The sequence below is a fragment of the Budorcas taxicolor genome, chromosome 5, assembly GCF_023091745.1.
Source record: "Budorcas taxicolor isolate Tak-1 chromosome 5, Takin1.1, whole genome shotgun sequence".
Classification (NCBI taxonomy): domain Eukaryota; kingdom Metazoa; phylum Chordata; class Mammalia; order Artiodactyla; family Bovidae; genus Budorcas; species Budorcas taxicolor.
In genome coordinates, this window is record NC_068914.1 from 109,351,561 (window position 1) to 109,377,584 (window position 26,024).

Consider the following 26,024-nt stretch of genomic DNA (forward strand, 5'->3'; position numbering starts at 1 on the left):
GGGTAGTCTGGACCCTTTGTGCGCCAATTAAAAAGTGACGGTCGGTGGAGCCCCAAGAGGTGACCCGGAGGCCTGGGCGGACAGGTCGCGCCGGCCGGACCCCTCACGAGGCGGCCCCGCCCCCTCCCCGCGCACCCCGTCAGGCCCCGCCCCCTGCGGCCGGCGGCTCTAGGGGCGGGGGCCCCCGGACCAGGGGCGGCCCGGCCTGACCTCGACCTCGGCCGCGGGCCGGACCGGCGAGTCCCACCCGGCCGGCGCAGGCCCGGGCCCGCGAGCCCCTCCTTCCACCTGTCCCCGCCCTGGAGCCCCGCGCGGGCGGCGCTCGCTCGCAGCGGCGGGGCCCGCAGGCGGCCATGGCGGCGGGCGCCGGGGCCAGGCCGGCGCCGCGCTGGCTGAAGGCGCTGACCGAGCCGCTGAGCGCGGCGCAGCTGCGGCGGCTGGAGGAGCACCGCTATACCGCGGCGGGCGTCTCGCTGCTCGAGCCGCCGCTGCAGCTCTACTGGACGTGGCTGCTCCAGTGGATCCCGCTGTGGATGGCCCCCAACTCCATCACCCTCCTGGGCCTCGCCATCAACATGCTCACCACGCTCGTGCTCATCTCCTACTGCCCCACGGTCACCGAGGAGGTAGGGCCCGCCGACCGCCCGCCGCCCGCGGGCCCCCAACTGCTGCCCACCTTGAGCCGAGCCCCGGCGCAGGTGCAGCCCTGGAGGCTCCCGGAGCGCCCCACCTCCCCAACCCGCGCACGCGGCAGAGCCGCCCGGGACCGCGGAGGGGTGGACACCGCCTCTGCCCCCGCGCCGCGGCCGCCGCGAGCCTTCTCCGCTCTGCCTGGAGGCTGTCACGCCGCTACCCAGTCCCGCGTGTACCCCGAGCCTCCTCCGGACGGCGGAGGGGCTCTCAAGGTCACTGTCCAGTCCCGTCCACCCCCGGGGCGGCGGACGGGCTGTCTCGGCCACTGTGAGCGAGGGGCCTGCCTGTCTGGCCGCCGCCTCCTTCTGCGCCAAGTTGGGGGTGGGGGTGGACAAGCAGTCGGTGACTTTGCACACTGGTCACTGAACACCCCCAGGTCCCTCCCTCCTGGCCTTAGGGCTTGTGGTTGGGTTGGCCAAGCCCGAAATGCCCTTTGGACACTTTTGTACTTAACCGTCTGTTTCTCAAAGGTTGTGCTAGTGATTCTGTAATTACTGATAGCGCTGATCAAAGATAAGTTACTTTTAAGAGATTAACTACTTCCTCTTTCTTCCTTGACTTATTCGTGGAAAGCAAAAGTATTAGCAAGGTGTAAATGCTTATCATCATGACCCAGGGATCGTAAAAGCCAACGGCTTTTATTAACCATATTTAACCTGTGTCAGAAATAAGAGTAAATAACGTGGGCTTTTGACACCTGTTAATCAGAAGCGTCACTTGGACTGAGTGTGATGGGGGGAGGAGGCAGAGGGGGCCACTCCCATCTATGGCTTTTTAGAATACCTGGAATAAAGACTACATTGCACGTTCTGTGACACTGCTTTCTTTTCTTTGCCCTCCACATAGAGATTCCGTTTATAACCATATTTGAGTATATGGTTCGTTGGTTGGTTCGTTGGTTGGTTTAGTGGCTAAGTCGTCTCCGACTCTTGAGACCCCATAGACTGCAGCCTGCCAGGCTCCTCTGTCCATGGGATTCTCCAGGCAAGAATACTGGAGTGGTTGCCATTTCCTTCTCCAGGGAGTATAGGTCCTGTGGAGAACTAATTTGACTTGAGGTTGGATAGGAATACAGTGCCCTCCATACATGGATCCTTTTTTTTTTTTAAGTATTTGATGAAGCCTATATTTTAAACATAGATTGATGGATATTTTAGTTATATTAATATTGGATTTTTCGGCAGGCGTTCCCATTGTCAATTCATTTACATATTGTTTAAAAAGTGTGAGTGGAAGCCTGTTTGCAGAATTCCCCAGAGGCAGGGTGCCAGAATGGAAGGTGCACTGGGCCAGAAGGGAAGGCCTGGTTCTAATGTGGCTTTGCCACACCATGGAATGACAGACAACATAGGCCTGCTTTCCTCATGTAAAATAGAAATAATACTTGCCAAACCAATTTCACAAGAATGCACTGAGGACTAAATGATATATTACATGCAGATAAATGTAGAAAATTAGAATTTGTTCAACCTGTTAAAAATATTACTGTTAGGAAAATGTCCTGCAAACTTATAATAAAGTTTAGCTTTTATTGGGCCTTGGTTTGGCTAACAACATTTGAATGTTTCTATTTGCCAGTTAAATCACGAACTCTTCAATATTAATTTAATAACCATCTGTTGAGCACTTCCAAAGAGCAGGACATGCAGAAAAGTCCAGGAGATTCTGTTCAGGGATGACAGGGGGTGGGGCCTGATGGAACAGGTTAAATTAATTTTTAGGCTATGCCTCGTTCATTCAAAAAAAAAAAAGGAAAAAAGGAAAAAGGTGGCAGACAGGGAGGATCTGAGGGACTTAAAAAAAAGAAATCAGAATGACCCAAAAGCAGGAAGTAAAGTTTGAAAAAACAAGATGAAACTGAGAAGTATTTCTGAAGTGTAATTAGATCCTACACATGCTTCTAAGTGGCTGTAGCAGTGAGGAGAAACACCATTACAGGAGTCATGCTGCCTATCTGATAATAGCTCAGCAAGACCACAAAAGGAGCGTCGCAGTTCACAGGCCACAGAGACAGGATCTGACAAGGTTCAGCTCTAAGAAGGCCTGACTACCAAGCCCGATTCTTTTTACCACATATCACCACTGTCTCATCTGCAGTTCTTTCCTTTCTGGGTGATCTGCAGGAAAAATACCTTGTGTTTTATGTAATGCATATCAGGTGTGTAATATGCTTTCATATTCATTGTTGCATGTTCCTATATCAAGGGTATTTCTTGGGACTTCTTCTGGCGGTCCAGTGGTTAAGACTCCATGCTTCTAATGCAGGCTGGGGCTGGAGAGAGGGGTTCAATCCTGGTTGAGAAATTAAGATCCCACATGCCATGCAGTGCAGCCAAAAAAAATTTTTTTTTAAGATTTCTTTACTTCTTGTCCCTCTCTTTTCTCCTTCATCTTTCTTCCTCCTGTCCCACTTCATCTCTCAGTGTCCATTCCTAACACTATCTCCTTAGGAAATTTTTCTTCCTTCTCTGAAGTCAAATCAACTACTTAATCCTATGAACTTCCATAATAATAGCAATGATAACTAACATTCTGGAGAAGGAAATGGCAACCCACTCCAGGACTCTTCCTTGGAAAATCCCATGGACAGAGAGGAGCCTGGCAGGCTACAGTCCATGGGGGTTGCAAAGAGTCGGACACGACGGAGTGACTTCACTTTTTAACTAACATTGACAGGGAATTACTCACGTACTTGGGGCTTCCCAGATGGTGCTGGTCTCTTACACCTGCCTGCCAGTGCAGGAGATGTAAGAGACATGGGTTCGATCCCTGTCGGGAAGATTCCCCTGAAGGAGGGCCTGGCAACCCACTCCGTTATTCTTGCCTGGAAAATCCCATGGACAGAGGAACCATGTAGGCTGCAGCCCAGAGTGCTGCACAGAATCAGGCATGACTGAAGGAACTTAGCACTCACTTGCACACTCTTATGTGCTAGGCATTCATTTAAACTGCTTTTGTCTATTATCTCATTTAATCCTCTCTACAACTTTATGAAAAGGTACTACTATTATCCTCATTTTATAGATACGGAAACTAAAGGGAAATAAATTAACCTCTTTAAACTGAGTCCAGGATTCCAAACTGGAAAACTATACTTCTGCTACAGGTCTTTGTAGCCCTCCTGTGGAACTTCTCCATTTTATTTTGGTTATGTGTGTGATGTGTTGTTTGGTTATATATGTCCTTATTGAGTAAGACAGTCTACCATATTTTAACTTCAGACAGCAATTGCCCATTTATTTGAACATTCTCCACAGCACAGTGCCTTGTGTAAAGTAGACGCTTGGTAAATATTTGCTAAACTTTTGACTGCTTGCAGGAAATAGCAGTTTATAATCTTGGGAGATTATGTTTTTCCATCCACATTCAGTTTTAGCTTGTTTCAGATTAAATACTTATCAAATTGGTCCAGGGAGTTTTGACATGAGTATGCAAGAGTCAGGGCAAACAGAAAACAAGAACTGAACTGCTGAGAAAATTTGGTGATTCGAGTCTGGTTCTTCGGGCTCCAGCTTCGTAGCATCCTCTACCACAAAACACTCCTATGCTTATTTTTGACTGGCATAAACTGTGGCTCCATTCCCTTTTCGGTTTTCTTGAGTAAATGTTTTTGCTCTGCCCTCTTGCCATCTGTATATAAATCCAGGTGACTGCTATTAAGAGTGTGTTTATAGCAGATTGGTGCCCAGCATCGGGCTGGGTCAAAGGGCCTTGAATAATTTCTTTCCTTTATGATATGAATCGAAAGCAAGTGTATCTGAGGAGATATTTATAACCTTAAGAAATGGTTTGTTCCCTGTCTAAATAATTCAGATTCAAGTGGCCTTTGGATTATAAAGAATTATTTGTTGGAGGAATAGTAAGAAAAGGCAATAACCTAGTCAAATTCTGTTACAGGTTTGGTTTCTTTGAAATCTAGAATATTTCTTTCCAGTTCAGTAACTTATGAAGCGTCGTTTATGAAGGCAGGACTCTTGTGAGAGAGTGGCCTCTCGTACTAAAACAGGCTACCTCGCAGGAGGTGAAAGTTCTAGAAGCAGGGCAGGGAGTAGAGTGAGGCAGGCAGGCACAGACGACCCTGAGAGTCGAAAATGCCTCCTTCACTTCTGCAGCCACTGTGCCTTGCTGGCCTCACTCTAATCCCGTGCTGTCCAGAAGGAGCCTCTGCCGGTGATGTAGAAGTAGCTCTGATGCCTGGCTCTCCTGTACTTGATTCCCAAGGAACAAACTGTGTCCCCTTTAGAATTCTGGTTCAAGTGTGGATAAAACATGGCCTTGTGAGTACGGAAGGAGCTTTCAATCCTGCTCCTGGTGGGTTTGGCCTGGGCAGAAGCTCCAACCACCTGGGTTCTGTGAAGTTACAGAGCGAAACAGGTGTGAAGGTACCCAAAGGAGTTGATGGTGACGGTAGATCTGTCCAGGGGTTCTCTTCGCTCCCCTCCCTGCCTGTTTCCCTTTGCCTAGGGAGAGGCTGGCATTGTCAACAAGAATTCTAGTAAATGCTCCAAGAGGCTTTTAAAAAGAATACAACTGCTTACACTAAGCTTAAAAGAAGGAATGCTGTCTTTCAAGTACAGATTTCTGAAGTCCTGAGAAAGCCCCCCTGGCCCTGGAGTTGGTTGAACGCTGTGGGGTGTTTGTGTCCTGCCTGGTTTCCACCCCCAGCTGGTGACCTGCCTCGTTTTATGAAGGTGGGTGTGCTCCTCTCAAGCGCTGGCCCCTGCCCTGAGCTGAGGCCACAGGTTGGGGTAAACCAGTGAGCTGCCAGGGCCTTCCTGCTGGGAGGGATGGAGAGGGACTCTTGGCTTCCTGTCCACCAAGCCTCTGGAGCCTCCCCAGCCTCGGTTCCAGTGGGAACCCTCCCTCTGTAAACAACGAAGTGCCTCTGGTCACAGGCTCAGCTGTGTCACAGGCACATAATACAGGTTAGAGCAGTCAGATTAGCAGTCTATTAAAATTCCGTGAGTTTTCTCTCAAAAATCACTAGACTCGGGTATACCTGTGGCTGATTCATGTGGATGTTTGGCAGAAACCAACACAGTACTATAAAGCAATTCTCTTTCAATTAAAAATAAATAAATTTAATTATATTTTAAAAAATCACTAGATTCACCCAACTGGGTACAAAGTCCACCTTCTAACGCTGTACCAGCATTACAGTTTTTCACACATGCCTGATCTTTGTCTAAATGCAGTTTTTATTTTTTATGGAGAGAGAAGTCAACTGATGTTTGGATAATTGAAGTCTCTCCATTACCAGCTGACCCAGTGGTTACTGGTTATGTAATATCTTTTGCATCTGTATCAACTTACACCCAAGGCCATTTAAAGCAAAGAGGACTTTTTAAGTGTGAAAATTCATATAAGCAAGTATGTATAGTTTCAGTATTTCCTAAATTTTAATTTGGGAACATTTTTGCTTTTGTGTATTACCTATACTGTTTTTCTTCACATAAACTTTAAATCTACTCCTTAAAAACTTAGACTCAAAGCCTTAATAGCTGTACAATTATAGGTTTGATAGCTATGCTAGCTAGTTTTTAAATTATTATTGTTAAAATAGATTAAAGATATAAGTATTAAAATGAAAAGTTTACCTAAGAATCACTCAAAAAGTATCTTATATAGTATCAGAAATAATAATAACTAAAATTTACTGAGCTCTTCCCATATGCCAGGCACTTTTCTAAGCACTTGACATGTAATAATTCCTTTAATTCTCACAATGAGCTGAGAACAGTGATTATTCCCATTTTTCGTAAATGGAAGCTGAAGCACTGAGAGGTAAAATAGCTCATTCAAGGATCATTTGCAGGTGGAGTACAGAGTATATACGCCTATCCAGTCTGCACAAAAGCCCCAAGACGTGTATTCTTAAATTTGGCAACCATTTTACTGAATAGTTATGAGGTAACCTGTTACTTAATCATCAGTTGATTTTAATTATCTAGTTATATAGTTCCCATGGTATATATAGCAGGTTTTAAAACCAGAGAACACACCTCCTACCCTGGAGAGGATTCTATTCTCATATTAAAGATGGGGCCTTGGAGACTACCTAGGTTAGCCTTTTCATTTACAGAAAAACCTAAGAATGTGTTCCTCCAAAATCCAGTATTCTAGGGTCTGAGCTATAAGTTAAATTTGTCCAGTGTGCCGAAATGTGTTCACTGATCACTTTCTAAGTCTCTTTTTCCTTTTCCTGATGTGTGTGCTCATTCAAACACACAAATAAAAAGGAGTACAATACCCGGAATAAATAATTGATCTATATATGAGTGTTCTCTGATCCAGAGTTATTTTGAACAAAACAGTTGCCACATGTTCTAGTTCAAATCCCTGATTTCTCTAATCCTTTAATTCAAGTAGCTACAAAAAGTAAAATTTCCCAAATACTTAAGTTTTATATAGTTCTTTTTTAGTGATGTAACTGACAAGCAATTTAAATTTATTAGTGTTTTTTTAATGACATGAACTTATAATTATTTCTTAGTAATTATTTTATTTTCTAGAATAAACTTATAATCTTCCATACAGTCATGTAAGATTCATCATTAGTAAGATTGAGATTGAGTGAAGTCACTCAGTCATATCCGACTCGTAGCAACCCCATGGACTGCAGCCTACCAGGCTCCTCCGTCCATGGGATTTTCCAGGCAAGAGTACTGGAGTGGGTTGCCATTTCCTTCTCCAGGGGATTTTCCCGACCCAGGGATCGAACCCCGGTCTCCGGCTTTGTAGACAGACGCTTTACCACCTGAGCCACCAGGGAAGTCGGTATTATTTAAAATTGTGGTTTACCCACATCATTGAATACCATGCAGTCATGTAAGCAAATGGAATACATCTTTATGCTTGACTTGGAAAGATTTCTATGATGTATTATAAAGTTCTGATCTGAAAAAATACAGTAGATATTTTTTTTTTTCTGGCCACACCACATGGCATGTGGGATCTTAGTTTCCTGACCAAGGATCAAACCCATGGCCCCTGCAGTGGAAGCATGGAGTCTTAACTGAACCATCAGGGAATTCCCAGATACAGTAGATACTATAAAGATAATATAATTTAAAACCTAAATGTTAAGGAGCTCATCTGATCTGGAGAAGTTCCACTTTTTGTAATAGCCTCCTTCTATAGAAGTATTCTGATATTAACATATTGCTTATGACTTTATAATTTGTAATCCGTGCCCTGATTTTCCTGGGTTTACATTTGAAAATTTTGAAAATAAGTTTTGTTTTGTTTTTAAACTGGAATTGAGTTGGGATGGCTCTGGAAATCCTGTGTCCACCTGGAGAACTTTCTGGAGTGACCCGCATTTAAAGCAGACTCCTGGAAGGAAGAGGCCCACTGTTCCTGGCAAGAGGATCTCCCGCCTGGGGCCTGTTTTGCAGAGATAACATAATCTGCAAACTATTTCATAGCTCCCAGGTGGAAATGGAGGTGATGACTGCAGGGAATAGAAAAGATAGGTCCAGCCCCTGCGGCCTTGGGAAGACTGGAAAGGGAATGAACTGGCAGCTAGTGGACTAGTGTGCCTTCGTGGGTTTAAAAGGAAGGAAGTCTTCTCTCAGCTTGCAGCCAATTTCCCACTGCTCTGGTTCACTGAACTTGAAATAGTATTTGTGGGGGCAGGAAAGTGCTTCTCAGCAGGTTTGAAAGAATAGATAAGAATCCAGGTGGGAAGCTGCACCTAGTCTGTGTAGCCTGCAGGGCAGTAAATCTGATAGATCTCATCTCATGGGCCAGGTCATAAAACTAGGGTTTGCTTCCTGGATCCAGTCTAACTCTTCTTGATGGAACTTTATCACCCCTCCCTAAGTTTCACTTTTATCTGTAATAAAAAGAACATAATAGCTGCCTTGTCTCTGTGGATTGCTGTTTCAAACAAGATAATGCATTTTTGAAAGTCCTTTGTTGTACTGTTTAAGATAACATTACTACCTTTCCAGTCTCTCTTGTAATGACCTGTGGATATCTGTTCCAGAAACATGAGCTGGTCATGGACTCATGAATAAACCTTTCACTTTCAGGCCTCTACTTTCATTCCTGCTTAGCCCTCCTCTCTGTCTTTCCTGTTGAAATTCCCCTGCCCCTCTTTCCCTATTTAAACTCTAAATCTTAACTCCATTGATATCCTAGTGAAGTCATGTTAGGCCAGTGAGCCAGTTTTCATTTCCTTTCTCCAAATAAGGGGCAGAGTCCACCCCCAACCGTGGTATCCACGAGTAGCCAAATTTATTTTGGCATGGATTTCTGTTAACACCTTGACCTTTAGACTTGTCTGTTAGATTAGAAGATAGAATCAGGAACTTTTTAATGTGGACCTTTGGGAGCTGCTTCTTGAGAAGCTCCAAATTTTCCATATAAGAAGGTTCTGTATAAGAAGGGAGAATTGGAACATCCTCAAGTAGATGATTTACTTTCTGTCATTTAGGGGGAAAAGGATTCAGTGGAAAGGAGCTTCCCAGGTGGCACTGTGGTAAAGAATCCACCTGCCAGTGCAGAAGATGCAAGAGACATGGATTCAATTCCTGGATTGGAAAGATCCCCTGGAGGAGGGCATGGCAACCCATGCCAGTATTCTTGCCTGGAGAATCCCACGGGCAGAGGAACCTGGCGGGCTACATTCCGTGGGGTGGCAAAAGAGTTGGACACGGCTTAGTGACTAAACAACAACAGCAATGTAGCTATTAATACTGGAAATCTAATATTAACAAATGATGAAATGTTTGTTAAAGTTCAAAGTAAACTTTACTTTGAAAGATTGAGGAATGAGGTAGCAAGTTGATTGGTTATTTGCAGAATTACCACATAAGCCATACCCACATTGATATGTCAAATATCATTTTAGAGTGTTTAATGACAATAGCTAAACTAAGATCCCCTGGAGAAGGTAATGACATCCCACTCCAGTACTCTTGCCTGGAAAATTCCGTGGACAGAGGAGGCTTATAGGCTACAGTCCATGGGGTCGAAAAGAGTCAGACACGACTGAGCAACTTCACTTCACTTCAAACTTCTTTGAGCACTTATTACATGCCTGGTGTGTGTAAAGAACTATCTTAATAATTTTTTCATTGTGTACAACTACAAGTTTTATTTGTATCTTACAAATGAGATAACCAAAGTTTAGAAAGTTTAAATGACTTGCCCAGGGTCACTTGGCTATTAAATAACAGAGCCAAGAACTCAAACACAGATCTAACTTTGAAACCCTAGGTCTCAACACTTTTGCTATACTTCATTTCTGAGACAGAATTCTGGGTTGGCCATTGCTTTCATCACATGGGTCCCTGGGGAAGCAGAATACATTTTTAAAGAAAGAAAAGAACAGTTGTTTTAAAATCTTTTTTTCTCAAAATAAGTAAATAAAATCCTTTTTCTCTCTTTTGTTGAAATTGCATCATTTCTACTGACCTACCTTCAAGTTCACTGACTCTTTGCTCTGTCATTTTTATCCATGCTTCTGTATGTAATATGTCTTTTTCTTCTGGCTTCTTAAATGATTTTCTCTTCATCACTGGTCTTCAGTGATTTGATTATGATGCGCCTCGGTGGGTTTGGGTTTGCTGAGCTTCGTGGATATGGGAGTTTATAGGCTTTATCAAATGTGGACATTTCCAGCCATTATTTTTTCTTGTATTTTCCATGTCCAACCCTTTCTCTTTTCTCCTTCTGAGACTGTAATTACATACATCCCACAGGTTACTGAGGCCCAGTTCAATTATTTTTAGCCTTTTTTCTTTCTATGCACAGTATTGGATATTTTCCTCTAATAGTCTGTAAATTCACTGATATTTTCTTCTGCAATATCTAAAATGTTGTTAATCTCATATAGTATATTTTACATTTGAAATATTGTACTTTTCATTCTAGAAATTTCACTGGAGTCTATCATGCTTTTCTTCTACCTTCTTGAACATATGAGGCATATTTATCAGAACTTTCAATGTCCTCTTCTGCACATTTCACTCTCTCTGTCATTCCTGGGTCTGATTGTTTTGATTGATTTTACTTCTAGTTATTTTTCTGCTTCTTTGAGTGACTAGTAATTTTTTAATTGGATGCCAAACATTGTGAATTTTATATTCAGGGGTACTAGGTTTGATGGGGTTTTCCTTTAAGATGTACTTTGCCTTGGCTATAGGTAAGTTACCTGGAATCAGTCAGATCCCTTTGAGGCTGGATTTTACATCTGTTAAGGCTATCAGAGAAACCTTTAGTCTAAGGCTAATTTATCCCCACTGCTAAAGCATTACACTTCTGAGAACTCTACCCAGTGCCACAAGTATTACAAGGTCTTTCTGCTGTGCCTGGTGGGAATGTGGTTCTTTCCCTGGCCTTCATTAGTAGTTTTTTCTCACTAGGCACAGGTCACTTCTCAGCCAAAGACTCAAAGATCCCCTCTGTAGATCTCCACAACATGTGCCCCTCTCCTTACAAGTGCTCTGAGCCTTGACCTTCCTGAGTTCTGCTCTGTTGCTCCTCAGCACAGCAGGATCACTGGGCTCTTCCAGGTCCCCACTCCTGCCCTGCGGGCTGGACACTGCCCATCGGCACTAAGCTGGAGTACTCAGGGGGCTCATGTCACTTATTTCCCTTCTGTCAGGGATCACAGTGCTGCGCCGGCTGCAATGTCCGAACGTGGTTGTTCTGTTTATTTGATCGCGTTTCTAGCTATCCAAGGTGGGAGGGTAAATCCAGTCCCTGATATTCCATCATAAATGGAAGCAGGGGTCTGTGGTTTGTCTTAAAGTTCTTTTTTCACAGTGGAGACTTACCGAATAATTTCAAATCCAGTGCCATATATGAATAGTATTATATTAAAGGAGCTGTGGACTAAGAATCAAAATCAGGGTCCTAATCCTCATTCAGTCATTTAACTTTCTGCTTCCCACAGTATAGTCTGTGACCTCCTACCCAATCTAGAGCAATTCATTTGTTAGTTTAATTCATATCTGTAGAAAGAGGATTATGAATGTTCTTTATATCATGCTGAGGTGCTATAAAGTGAGAACATAAGAAAATGTGTTGGTTGGCTTGAGTTGAGCTGTTTTCAAACAGAAGCTGGCTTATTGTCACTCACCAGTCTTCACTGTTAACATTTCATGTTAGGCACCATACTGGACATACCTTTTATGTGCATTAGGACTCTTCATCTACCAGTCACTGGATGCTATTGATGGGAAACAAGCCAGAAGAACAAATTCTTGTTCTCCTTTAGGGGAACTTTTTGACCATGGTTGCGACTCTCTTTCCACAGGTAAGTTAGTGGAGATTTTTTCCTACAGTTGTTTTTTGTTCGTTTGTTTTTTAACGATGGCTTAAAAAATTAAATGAACTGAGCTGTTTGGTTTGTTTTGGTTTACATTTGGGAGCAATTTTGCATAGTGTATTTTTTTGTAAATACACTAAAAATGTATGTTCAGTAATTTATTCTTGCCTAATTTTAATGCCAAGATTATGCACCTTAAAATTCTATATTTTTAAACATTCAGTGCCAATTATTTAACATATTTTAAATACTTAATGGTTTTTAAACCTTATTTCTTTCAGTTTTCATGGCAGTTGGAGCTTCAATTGCTGTTCGCTTAGGAACTCATCCTGACTGGTTGTTTTTCTGCTCTTTTATTGGGATGTTCATGTTTTATTGTGCTCACTGGCAGACTTATGTTTCAGGCGTGTTGAGGTTTGGAAAGTAAGTATGTATTTTAAGTTGTATATTTTATAAGATATAATCAAATTCATTTTCACTGTCATACTTCATTTATTCATAATAAAGGGAACAAACTGTCAATCATGAATTTAAATTACCTTTTAATTTATTGAAGCATCCATAAATGTTATATCTTAGGTTTAGTCTTTTAGGTGTTCTTCTTGTTATAGTTACATACTTGATAATTTTATTTTTTCTTCCTCTCCAACTTACTAGCCCAAGTTCACATTGACAGGAGGAAAAGAAAAATAAGGGATGTGAATAAAGTAGAAAAAGGATATAAGTACCTAAAAAAGAAGCATTTGGCTAAAAGATAAAATAATGAGATATGAAATCTAAAGGTGTGTCCATAAAGGGGAACCCCTTTACAGCAGTCCCGAACAACAGTAGTCGTGAGAATCTCAGCTGTGGTATACAGTTGGTGAGATAGTGTAAAAGCCTCTTGTAATATTTGCCCCTGATGCTTAGACACCAGGAAACAGTGCACAAGACTGGAGCTCTGTTCTCTCTCTTTCTCATCAGCTCCCTCTTTGCCTGATCCTTTAGTAGCCATCTCCCTTTGGCTCATTCTCAGCTTTGGCTTCCCCCGTCTTCAGATTCTTTCCTGCAGCACTTTAGTGCTTCCTGGGAGAAGCAGTAGCTCTGCGGGGGGCGGGGGGGGGGGGGGACAAGAAAACAACTTCTGACAATGATAACTGAAAGGAGAAGCTCAAAACAATGGATCATTTAGCAGAGTGAAAACCACTGGCAGTTTTACACATTGACTTTACAGAATAGTCACAGCCATCAGAGGTTGAGCACTTGCGTGGTTCTGGTGGTGTACTCAGTGCTTTTCATGCCTTTTCTCATTTATTCCTCACATTGACCCTGTTGAGGCTATTACTGCCACTGTACCAGCGAGGCGGAGAAGTTCTGTAACTTCTTATACTGCTAGAAAAAAGTGTGGAGCCAGGGTTAAACTCAACTCTCCAAACCCCACACTCTTAACGACTGTTGTTCAGTAGCAGCAGTTATTTAATGACTTAGACTTTATCTCTTTGACTTTCAACTTCATTAAAAATCTTTCTGAAATGAATTATTTTACATTCCTGACCTAGTTGTACACTTTATACTCATTTACTGTTGGCTCAGAGCTTAATGTGTGCCTAGAATTGGACATAGAAAGATGAGTCACTTGTGAGTGGAATATGCCAGACAGATTGGGCTAAAAGCATTGTAGGCAGGAGGATGAGGAGAGGAAGTACTCAGAATATTAGGGAAGTGGTTGCTGTGACTGAGCACCAGACATGTGAGGGACTGGAGGAGATCCTGCACTGCTCAGGGTTTCAAGCGTGTAAAATGCTTACTCTCCATGGCACAGATCCTCCTCTGTATGATTTCACTTTATCAAAGTAAAAGCATCACTGAGCATTGAATAGGATACACATGGATAGTCCAGTTTAACACTATAAGAAGGATCTATATGTGGGACATCAGCCAAGCTTCTGTAAGTACTTACAAAGTCAGTCAGTATCAACTGTCAATTGGCTAGGATGGATGTCCTGAAAAATCTGTCAATAAACAATAATAAATTCCCCCCCCCCAAATTAGTCATTTATATAGTTTATCCTTAAAAGAGGAAGAATGAAGCTTTCTGTGGTATGAATGATGCATGTGTGAAACCAAGGTTCCTAGCTCGATCCCTGTATATGTCGTTCAGTTCACTGAAAGTTTGTCCTGTAATTTCTGTCAGCTTTCCTAGTCGCTTCTGGTCACTAGTCATACCCTGGAAAAATTATGGATTAACTTAATGGAATTCTGCACTGTTACTTGAAAAAGAGTACAAAATTCTGATAATAAATCATAGGTGTAGGGGAAAGAATGTTGTCTCTGAAGTCATTTTTCCATAGCAGTATCCAGCTGTTTTCAGTATAAGCATGGAAAAATCACTTCACTTTCTCTTTCCCAAAAAGCAGGTATAATGTATATATAGCTCATAAGACTCATAATAGATGCTCAGTAAATGTCAGTACTTTTCCTCTTTTTTCTTCACAAAATACCATACATTATATTACTTAGTTTACCTTTTTCAACTAACTTGACTATTTCTCCATGCAGTCTGGAGGCCTTGATTTGCCTGTCACTGATCTTACAAATACTGGGTGTCATTACATTTTCCTTTTTTTTGTGCATTAATGTTCCAGTCACCTTTTCCCTCTAAATGCCCTCAAAATAACTCAGCTGAGAAGTCTTTCCTTCCATGCTACTGCTAAGTCACTTCAGTCATGTCCAACTCTGTGCGACCCCATAGACGGCAGCCCATCAGGCTCCCCCATCCCTGGGATTCTCCAGGCAAGAACACTTGAGTGGGTTGCCATTTCCTTCTCCAATGCGTGAAAGTGAAGAGTGAAAGTGAAGTCGCTCAGTCGTGTTCTACTCTTAGCGACCCCATGGACTGCAGCCTACCAGGCTCCTCCATCCATGGGATTTTCCAGGCAAGAGTACTGGAGTGGAGTGCCATTGCCTTCTCCAATAGCTGGATCTATTTGATCATCTAATGCCTACATTTCTTGTATTTGCAGAGCAGTAAGTATTGCTCTAGCAGGGCATCTAAGAGATGCAAAGGAGGTAGACACATAAAATCTGAAGCTCAGAAAAAAATATATGGATTTGGAGAAATGGATTTAGAGGTCATTGGCATATAGATGGTACTCTTAAGTATAGATATAATATTCAGAGAATCTAAAAAGAGAAAAGAGGAATTCTGAAAACAGTAGCATTTAAGATGTGAAGGAAGGAGCCTGGGAAGCTCTTCCAGAAAGGTAGGAGAATCACAAGAGAACATGGCATAAAAACAGTAAAGCTTTTCAAGAAAGAGGGTGTGATCAGCGATCTAACTATTGGGAGGAGTTATGTGAGATAGTAACCAAAATGTATCCCTTACGTTCAACAAATTGAAAGTCACTGTTTACCTTAAACAATTTTAATAGAATGGGGCCAAAAACTGGACTGTAGTGGATTATGCAGCAATATGAAGAGGAGGAAATTACAAATGTGGACTACTTGCTAGCCTGTTTATGGAGCAAAGGAGAGAGGAATTGGTAGCTTCAGAGGATGCAGATTAGAGACTGATGTTGCTTGGTTTAGTGGGTTTTTAAAAGAAGTTTATGTTTAGGGCTTCCCTGTTCACTCAAACAGTAAAGAATTGCCTGCAGTGTAGGAGACCTTGGTTTAATCCCTGGGTCAGGAAGATCTCCTGGAGACGGGAATGGCTACCCACTCCAGTATTCTTGCCTGGAGAACTCCATAGCCAGAAGAGCCTGGCAGGCTACAGTTCATAGGGTCGCAAAGAGTCAGACAAAACTGAGTGGCTAACACTTTTACGAGTATGTTTATATATAGAGGGGAAATGTCTGTGGAAACCAAAAATTATAATGACTATTAGCAACATAATGAGAAAAACTATTGGAATTTTCCCTACTTTTTAGTGAAATTGACTTGAGAGTGTTTATGAATTTGCCTTAAATCATCTGGTTGTTTTTATGTTACTATTAAGTTTTCCTTATTACAAGAGTAATACATAATTGTTATTAAAAATTCAAACTTTGCAGAAGTATATAAAGTAGAAGATAAAAGCCTTCTGTAATCTCAGCGGTAACTGTTACTAGCAATTGTATATATGCTATACAAGTTTTTTACCTATATGTGAGCACATTGTTCCTGTAGGCTTTTTCACTTAACAGTGTAGTTAATTGATAATTCAGTGATGGAACTAAAGGTAAAAATAAGCCTATGGAGATTTTTACATCTTTGATTTCAGTATATGGTTAATGAACCTTCATATTCAGGAATTTGATTTACAAACCTCTATTCTTTATCTTTCCTTTTTAGAGTGGATGTAACTGAAATTCAGATAGCTTTGGTGATCGTCTTTGTGTTGTCTACATTTGGAGGAGCAACAATGTGGGACTATACGGTAAATCTAAGTGTTTAAATTTGTATTTAAGTACTTTTTAAACATTTGGGGAAAATATTGTATTGTTAATTTTCTTCAGATAGTCTTAGAGCTATATTTAATATTCATTCAATTTCTTAACCTTTTTTCTTCATTTTATAATATTACTATTCTATATACCTTATTACAGCATGAATATACTACCCTATTCATGAATATACTACTACATAAAAGACAATGACTCCATTTCCCAAATACACAATTAGACTCGCTAGTTGAACTACCTTTTCAGGCCAAAATTTATTTCATAAAAGAGATTTATAAAAAGTAAAAAAAAAAAAGTAAATTCAGTCAAATACTTTATGTTTGAAACTTGCCCCTCAATATTAGGAAAGTTGCTAATTTGTATTTTTTATAATTTACTATGAGTGAAGTTTCTCATGTTGAATGTTTTTTATTTTCTGCTTGGTTGGAGACCTCAGATAAAAGTTGGCTCTCAAGGAGGCCATTGTTACAAATTCATGCTTTCCAGAGGAAGGAAATTTATGAAGAAACAAATTATTTTCTCACTACAACCTAAGTTTACACTATTGGCTGACTCAAAACTTCATGTCCATAGTTAAGAAGAATAATAAGGATAATATCAGCTGTCAGCAACTAATGCTTATTCAGTACTTACTATGTTCTTAAATATTTTACTGTCACTCTTTTCATCTGACCCCCAGAACAACGCTATGAAGTAGATACTGTCATTATTCTGATTTATTAATAAGTCTTAGAATGATTGAGTAATTTGTACAAGGACACATAGCTAGTAAGTACTGGAGCTGGAAATTAAACAGACTAATTCCAGACTCTGTTTTTAATCACAAAGCAATATACCCCTGGTAGTACAAACAGTAAGAAATGCAAAGCTAAACATACTCTTACCGTAGGCTCTAGTGACTGTGCTCTTTAGTGTTTACCCAAATACATTAAAAATTAAGTCTATTCAGGGAATTCCCTGGTGGTCCAGTGGTTAGGATTCAGTACTTTCACTGCTGTGGGCCCAGGCTCAAACCCTGAGCAGCGAACTAAGATCCCACAAGCCACATGGCATAGCCAGAAAAAAATTATGTCTATATAAAAACCTGATTATGGATCTTTATTGCAGCTTTATTCATAATTACCAGAACTTGGAAGCAAGTAAATGGATTAACTGTGGTACATCTAGGCAATGGAATATTATTCAGTGTTAAAAAGAAAGAGCTATCAAACCATGAAGAGACATGGAGGAAACCTAAATGCATATTATTTAGTGAAAGAATCTAGTCTGAAAAGGCTCCATATTGTATGATCCCAATTATATGATATTTTAGAAAAGGCAAAATGATGGAAACACTGAAAAGATCTGCTATTGCCAGAGGTTATGGGGTTAAGGGAGAATGAATATTTTAAGGGATGTGAACCCATTCCGTGTGATACTATAATGGTGGATACCTGTCCACCTGTCAATATACATTTGTCATTTATACATTACGTATTATCACAGAATGTACAACACCAAGAGCAAACTATAATATAAACTAGGGTGATTATAAGTGATAATGACGTCAGTGTCAGTTCATGGATTGTAACACATGGATTCTATCGCTCTGGTGGAGAATGTTGATAGGGAAGCATGTGTGAGGGCAGGGAGTATATGGGAATTCTGTGTACTTTCTGTACAGTTGCTTTGAACCTAAAATTGCTTTAAAAATTATATCTATTTTTAAAAACTGGGGGAAATTTCTCTGTGGCATTTAGTTTCAGAATTGCCAACTGTAATTCATATTACTAGGCTCAGAAATAGACTTTGAGCATATTTTTAAGTAGTGGAACATTCTCTGTGATATTCACATTCCTTCTTATCATCTAAGAATAAATAATAGAATCAAGGATGTGCTACACAGGCCTCTAAAATATTATAGATGTGTCTTTCATGGTAGCTGCTCTGCCAATACCCATTAGAAGGTAAATGTGGACTTAGAGGCAGTTAGGCAACTCTGGTCATTGTCAGATGTGGTTGTTTTAGTTTGGAATTCTGATTTAGTTATACTGTGGAAGAATTTAATCTTAAAATCATTTCATTCAATATTTTGGCAATACCATAGGAAGAAAGCATACCTATTTATTCCCATCAATAAGAATACTTGTTTTAGATATAGATTTTCTAAATTGAATTGTTATTGTAGTTTTCACAAATTTTGGTACAGTATTTCAAAGTATATTTTCAAACACAATAGCCTATAGCTTTTGGCAATTCATTGTTACTGTTTTTTAAATCCTTTGCTGCCTTTGGAAGTTTTCTTGAACAGCAATTGACCAACAGGTAAATATATATTGCTAAAGAGATTTAATCCTGGATGTTAACTACACAAAATTTTTGCATGCACACACATTGTGATATTTGTCACATTCGTGATACAGATCACAGATCACAGTGTCTGACTCCTAAGATGCTGCCTTTTAGAGGTACTAGAGTCAAGCGAACATCCTTTTTCATGTTTCCTTTAAGCAGATGAAGGCTTGCAAGATGAAATGCTTCATCACAGTTATTTAAGAAGACTTAGCTAAATTTGGTGCATTCATTTAAAAGATAAAACCATTAGAAGAAAAATTAACACTTGAGGTTACATTCGAGAAGTTAGGGTTTGATTATAAGAAAATGGGTAGCTTATTATATAGGGTTCTATTGTAATGTTGGAGAAGGAAATGGCAACCCACTCCAGTGTTGTTGCCTGGAGAATCCCAGGGGCAGGGGAGCCTGGTGGGCTGCCGTCTATAGGGTCGCGCAGAGTCGGACACGACTGACGTGACTTAGCAGACTTAGCAGCATTGTAATGTTGCTTTACTGTTTAATAGGAAAATACCTTTTGTTTTCTTAATGAAGTGTTTCTTTCTTCTACCCTAAAGATACCCATCCTAGAAATAAAATTGAAGATCTTACCAGTTCTTGGCGTAGTAGGTGGAGCAATATTTTCCTGTTCAAATTATTTCCATGTTATCCTCCATGGTGGTGTTGGCAAGAATGGATCCACTATAGCAGTAAGACATAAATTTCATCATCATTCAGTATTAATTTTATGATAAATTTTCTTAACACCCAGCTATAGAGATACTAAAAATATGATGATTTTAAAAATAGGGAAGGAAACTAAATATCTTAAAAGAATCCTTTTTAGGCACATAATACAAAAAGGCATTTTTGAAACAGTTTAAACTGATTTTACAGCATTTTTCCTCTTTCTTTACAGCCTTTCTTAGAGTAGGCTTTGGTGGCATTCCATGTAATCATCTGCTGTTTATTGTACATAATTAAGAGCTGCCATTTGTTTTCTTCCTTGTTGTGCCTGGCCCTGATATAGGAGAGGAGGAGGAAGGAATGAGTTCCTGATTGAATGTCAGGAAAGCAGTCCAAAGTCATGGTTTCACATATGGGACAATTTATTATGCATGAAGTAAATTTAATTGAAATTCCATCACTGAAATACATTTTTAAAACTACCCTAATATTTTAAAAGGTAAAAACTTCAGCCTCAGTTCTTGAGTGGGTACACCTTGTATTTGTTGTGTTATTTACACTTTGCTCATCTATAATTCTTCTGTATTTATTTGTTTTTAAAAACTCTTTCAGTACTTTTGCAGAGAAAAGAGGCAGAAAGAATTCTGCTCAGTTTTTAAACAAATATAATATCTATGTTTTTTTTTAAATGTCATCTTCAAGGTAGTTGAACATTATGAACTTCTTCCAGTGATGCCATCTTCTATCAAAACATTGCATGCCTTTAAGCTATAGTTCATTCTCTTTAATTTGCTGTAGTTCAGAATTTCTGTCCTGTAAGGATGGGTTTGATTTTGAGAAAAATTAAAGTCACTTGAAGCCAGACCTAATAAATAAGAGGAGTAAAAACCTGAAATATAGCATTTTTACTTAAAAAAAAAAAAACACCTCATTCCTTTAAATGACATATACTGGCTCTTAAGACAATTTGAAAGGAATCCACATAATTCATATATTATTGATTTTTATGAATATATTTTATATACATAATTCAAAGGCAAAGTATAGAACCCAGATATATAAGTTCTGATATATTTGGAAAAATTAATTGGTTGTTTTTTGAGGTGTTTTGTCAGTTGACTTCAGAATTGTTTTAGAAATGTTAGAATACTCTACATAAAGGGTTTAAGAGTACTTGTTGCTTGACCATGGATGATAAAATATAGCACTAGCTGGAAAGTGAGTTCTACTAAAAATGATAAAACTTAGCGAGGATCAGTGTCCATTTTAGAGAATATTTTACTAAGAAATAATTGATTAAATGTTTGAAGGGAGACAAGAAATCAAACACTATTTCTAAGAAGTGGTTGATTTCAAATTCTTGAACCAGTGGTTTTTCAATGTTTTTTTAGCAGCAGATTTCCCTGAATAAAATTAACAGATAAAAGCACCATTTTAAGGGCTTCCCCTGGTGGCTCAGTGGTCACGAATCTGCCTGCCAATGCAGGAGACACATGTTCGATCCCTGGTCCAGGAAGATCCCATGTGCTGAGGTACAGCTAAGTCCATGTGCCACAATGGTTGACCCTGTGCTCTAGAGCACGGGAGCTACAACTACTGAAGCCCACACTCTAGAGCCCATGCTCTGCAACAGAAGCCACTACAATGACAAGCCTGTACACCACAGCCAGAGAGTAGCCCCCGCTCCCCACAACTAGAGAAAAGCCCGCACAGCAACAAAGAACCCAGCACAGTCAAAGTAAATAATTTAAAGCAGCATTTTAATAGCATAAATATTTACGACATTACTATATAGTGTTTTATTGACATGACTTTAAAATATTTGTAATATTAGTGTAAGTTCTAACTTATTACATATAAACTTAATAGACAAGAATAAGGCAGTTTTAATAGGTACATTTAAATTGATGGTTATGTATTTAGTAAGCCTTAATATCAAATTTATTGCAGTATTTTGTTCAGAATAAGCAATCCTAACAGAATCCCAATTCATATAGATAAAAATATAATGGGTTCAGTTGTACAGTGCTACATAAGAGGGCACTTGTGGTCTAAATGTAAAAGGCAAAAAAAATTAAAAAAAAAATGTAAAAGGCAGGGCAGGGTAGGATGTTGGTATAGAGAGTGACTAGAATTAAACTCCTCCTAATCAATGATTAAGATATTGTATAAAAGTGGCAGGTTAAGCTTTATTTCAATATCTCACAAAAATATGTTAACTTGGCAACTGGACTGTTGATGGCCTTTAACAGGGTAAAATTTAGTATAAGATAAAAGATGTCAATTTTTAGTGATTATTAGCTTAAAATGTATATTCAATAAAATTGGAATGAAACATCTGTAGCACCGTATTACCTCTCTGTAACCCTTGGAAGTGTTCTGTAGAAGTTTGAAAAGCACAGCTAAGGTCTATATACTCCTTTAGGCCATATACTGTCATACTCTTCTCTAGGTCTCTAGTTCCTAACACAAAGTAGATGCTCAGAAAATATCTGCATTGTAATAAATGCATTGTTAAAATGTGGTGCTGATTTTTCTGCTTTATCCCTTAGGGTACCAGTGTCTTATCACCTGGACTCCACATAGGAATAATTATTATACTGGCAATAATGATTTATAAAAAGTCAGCAACTAATTTGTTTGAAAAGCATCCTTGTCTTTATACCCTAATGTTTGGATGTGTCTTTGCTAAAGTCTCACAGAAATTGGTGGTAAGAAATTCTTTTAATTTATGATTCATGGTATAAATAATGTATTTGTTCCTCAAACACAAAACTGGAAACTCTTTCATATAATGGGTAGGTTTTTTATGGTGTTATCACAATAAATAGCTATTTGTGCTCCAAGTAATATTGTAAATGAATGTTTTATTCAGAGACAAGACTCCTTAGTGTAAGTTTTCTTAATTATTTAACAATGATTATCAGTTATAACCTTCTGATACCAAGGAATTTAAATATTGGAAACTTTAACAAGCTACCTAGTCCTGAATTTGAGAGATTTTAGATTCAATATTCCCATATCAAACGTGAGAGTAAATGGTCTCTTTGGTGGTGGTGGTGGTAGTGGTAGTGGTAGTTTAGTTACTAAGTTGTGTCCAACTCTTGTTGATACCATGGACTGTAGCCTATCAGGCTCCCCTCTGTCCATGAAATTTCCCAGGAAAGAATACTGGAGTGGGTAGCCATTCCCTCTCCAGGGGATCTTTCAGACCCAGGAATCAAACCTAGGTCTCCTGCATTGCAGGCAGATTCTTTACTGACTGAGCTATGAGGGAACCCCAAATTACCTTTTTATCCTTATCTTAACAGCAAATTAAAGATTTAGTTATTTCTATCCTGAAAATAAAACATTTAAAATTTAATAGTGAAATTATTTTGTTTACTTTTTTATAGATAGCTCACATGACCAAAAGTGAACTGTATCTTCAAGACACTGTCTTTATTGGCCCAGGTCTTTTATTTTTAGACCAGTACTTTAATAATTTTGTAGACGAATATATTGTTCTATGGATAGCAATGGTAAGTACCTTTTTGCTAAGACTTTTTATTTATTTTTAACAAATGTCAGATAATACTATGCTTAAGAGTCATTTCAGTGAGGTATTAGGTAGCCTTACCTTTCTAATCTATTAAGCATTTCTGAACATTTAAAATTATTTCTTTAAAGTTCTTTTATATTGTGTTTGAATATGGCCCACATATACATCGAGATACAGTTCCAACAATGTAAATCCTTAAAAACAAAACTATGTGCCTTAAAAAAAAAATAGTACCAGAAAACAGTACAAGTGGCCTGAGGTGACCTCTAAAAATGGTACACTATTCACTCGACCTAGAAAACCCCACAAAATCATGCAGATCAAGAGGTTCAAATCTTCGTGTTCACTTTAAGAACACTCTTGAAACTGCCCAGGCCATAAAGGGTATGCATATCCAAAAAGCCACCAAGTATCTGACGAATGTCACTTTAAAGAGGCAATGTGTGCCATTCTGTCATTACAGTGGTGGAGTTGGTAGGTGTGTACAGGCGAAACAGTGGGGCTGGACGCAGGGTCGGTGGCCCAGAAAGAGTGCTGAATTTTTACTGCACATGCTTAAAAATGCAGAGAGTAATAATGCTGAACTTAAGGGCTTAGATGTAGATTCTCTGGTCATTGAGCACATCCAGGTGAACAAAGTCCCCAAGATGCAGCGCAGGACTTACAAGAGCTCACGGTTGGATCAATCCTTACATGAGCTCTCCCTGCCACATTGAGATGATCCTTACTGAAAAAGAACAGATTGTTCCTAGACCAGAAGAGGAGGCTGCACAGGAGAAAAAGATATCCCAGAAGAAACTGAAGAAATAAAAACTTATGGCTGGGAATAATTGCCGCAAAAAATAAATGCAAATAAAAGTAAAAAAAAAAAAAGTACAAAAATGTCAAAAATCACTCTCTGGCAAAGCTTTACAAACATGAATTAGTGTCTTATTTAATCCAGGTTATTAAAATTACTCTGAACTTATAGCAGATAACAGGTAAATTAAATGGAATTTGTGTTAGCAGAGGGCACTACTGCATCAAGAAATGTCAGCCAATACTGAGGAAACAGAACAGACAGTACAACCAAGTACAGGATTCCAGGACCATTTGTGCTAGAAGTAAGCAACCATATGTATGCGTATGGCCCTTGAGGATAGTACAAAATTTATATTAATAATGATGATTCTTATCAAGCAAATTCAATTCTCATAGCTTGCATCCTGCTTAAGAAGTGATATAGATAATATATAAGTTCTATTCAAAAATTATAAAATGTAGAATTATGGCGCATAAGAAAGCAGCTTTAGCCATCTAAGGAAAAGAAAATCATTGTTTCTAACATTTTAATCACAAGTAAATAAAGGAGGCAATATTAACTTTTAAAAAAATTTTACTGAGACATTTATGGCTAGGCTTCAATTTGTGCTATTTCTGGACATTTTTGCCTCATTTTCCCCTACCTCCAGACCTCACTAGACTCCACCAAATTATTAGAGATATACAAAAATTAATATTAAAGTGAGCTAAAAGAAACATTGAACTTTTTGATAATTTGAATAATCTCACACTATTTACTAGAGATAGGTGTTTTTTAAAACCGATCTGTTCTGTGCATGGACCAATGGGGTACATGTGATCATCCTTTGTTCTAGGTTTTATAGTATTATACTTTTTTGGAGTAAATTAATAATATCTATTCAGAAGTCTTCCATTCTTCAAATGCTGGTGAGATATAAATCTTAATCCTTGAAATGTTCTCATGCAATATTCTAAAAAATGTTTAAAAGTCAGAATGATTTAAGTTACTATCCACTATAAATATTATTAGTGCTACAAAACAATCTAAATTTAAGAAATACGGGGTGATTTTTCAAAGTATCTGAAAATTCAATGTAGGGTTCCTTTGGGTGAACTTAAATAAGTATTACCAAATAGAATGAGTGTAATTAAAATATCAGGTGTTAAAAATTCAAGCACCTAACTTGTAAATGAGTGAGTTGGCCTGGTTTTACATCAGTGGTGGAGATTATGGTAAGGAAGTTAAATTCAGTTTTTCTTTAAAACACTTTGTTAATAACCACAATTAAAAACAAGCAAACAAAAAAACACCAGATGGACCAAAACCAACATATTGTGCCCTTTGGCATCCTTAGAGAAAAGGTTCTTGCTTCAGAGAGAAAAGTCAGATGGACTTTTTCAAGTAAATAAGATTTTCCTCTTATCAGTGAGAATTTTCTACCAACAGAGCCACGAGGCTCCTTTCTATGAAAGGAAGCATTTGCTCCCAGTCTCTGGGAAAGTTCTTAAATAGTGTGCCTTCCTCCTTAATTTTGTAAAGAACATAATTTTTGTATGCCTTTTCTCAACTATGGTGTCTTTTCCAGGCCTTTACTTTCTTACAACTACTTTCACAGGAATAAGGAATAAGAAAAATATATGATGGAGTGATTTCAATTCTAATGACCGACAGCCCCTTCTAGTAGAAAATTGGTGGCTTTGTTGCACAGCATAAAACTGAAAGAATGTGGAGTCAGAAGACTTGAGTTCTGTTGCTTTTCAGCTTTTGTAATTTAGTCTAGACCTTTTATCACTCTGAGCTCAGTTTCTGAATCTGTGAAATACCCTGCATATTCCAGAGGACTACAGTGAGGGCCAAATACAAACTATAAAATGTAGTATTTTTGATGAAGAATTTTTGGCTAAGGTTTGAGATTAGGGGGTGGAGGACAGCAAAGAATAGCTGCTACTTCAGAAAAGATAGACCATAATCCATTTTATATTTTCTTTTTTGCTTTTAAAGGTCATTTCTTCACTTGATATGATGAGGTACTTTAGTGCTTTGTGCCTGCAAATTTCAAGACACCTTCATCTAAGTATCTTCAAGACTTCATGTCATCAAGCACCTGAACAGGTTCACAAGCATATTGACTAATATCCCAAGGAAAAGAGGAGAAGCAGTTAGGGGAACCTATGAGTGAAGGAAATCCCTCTTTGCAGGAGGCCAGTATATTATCAAATAAGGTTATATTTTAGTATAAAAATTAAGTCCTATAGATCCATTGTATCTGTCTTAGTTGCAAATCTCTCATTATCAACATTTTTTTAT

General features: G+C 39.1%; 1 protein-coding gene across 1 annotated transcript in view; it reads left to right on the forward strand.

Annotated features, from left to right (window-relative positions):
• The first annotated feature begins 353 nt into the window (after nt 1-353).
• CHPT1 (choline phosphotransferase 1) overlaps nt 354-26,024 on the forward strand; it is a 28,151-nt gene continuing 2,480 nt past the window's right edge. Inside the window, exons 1-8 of the mRNA XM_052639703.1 lie at nt 354-626; nt 11,815-11,962; nt 12,256-12,397; nt 16,286-16,370; nt 19,284-19,415; nt 21,945-22,103; nt 22,788-22,913; nt 25,719-25,829. Coding sequence (XP_052495663.1) covers nt 354-626; nt 11,815-11,962; nt 12,256-12,397; nt 16,286-16,370; nt 19,284-19,415; nt 21,945-22,103; nt 22,788-22,913; nt 25,719-25,829 — 1,176 coding nt within the window. The remainder of the gene's footprint in view (nt 627-11,814; nt 11,963-12,255; nt 12,398-16,285; nt 16,371-19,283; nt 19,416-21,944; nt 22,104-22,787; nt 22,914-25,718; nt 25,830-26,024) is intronic.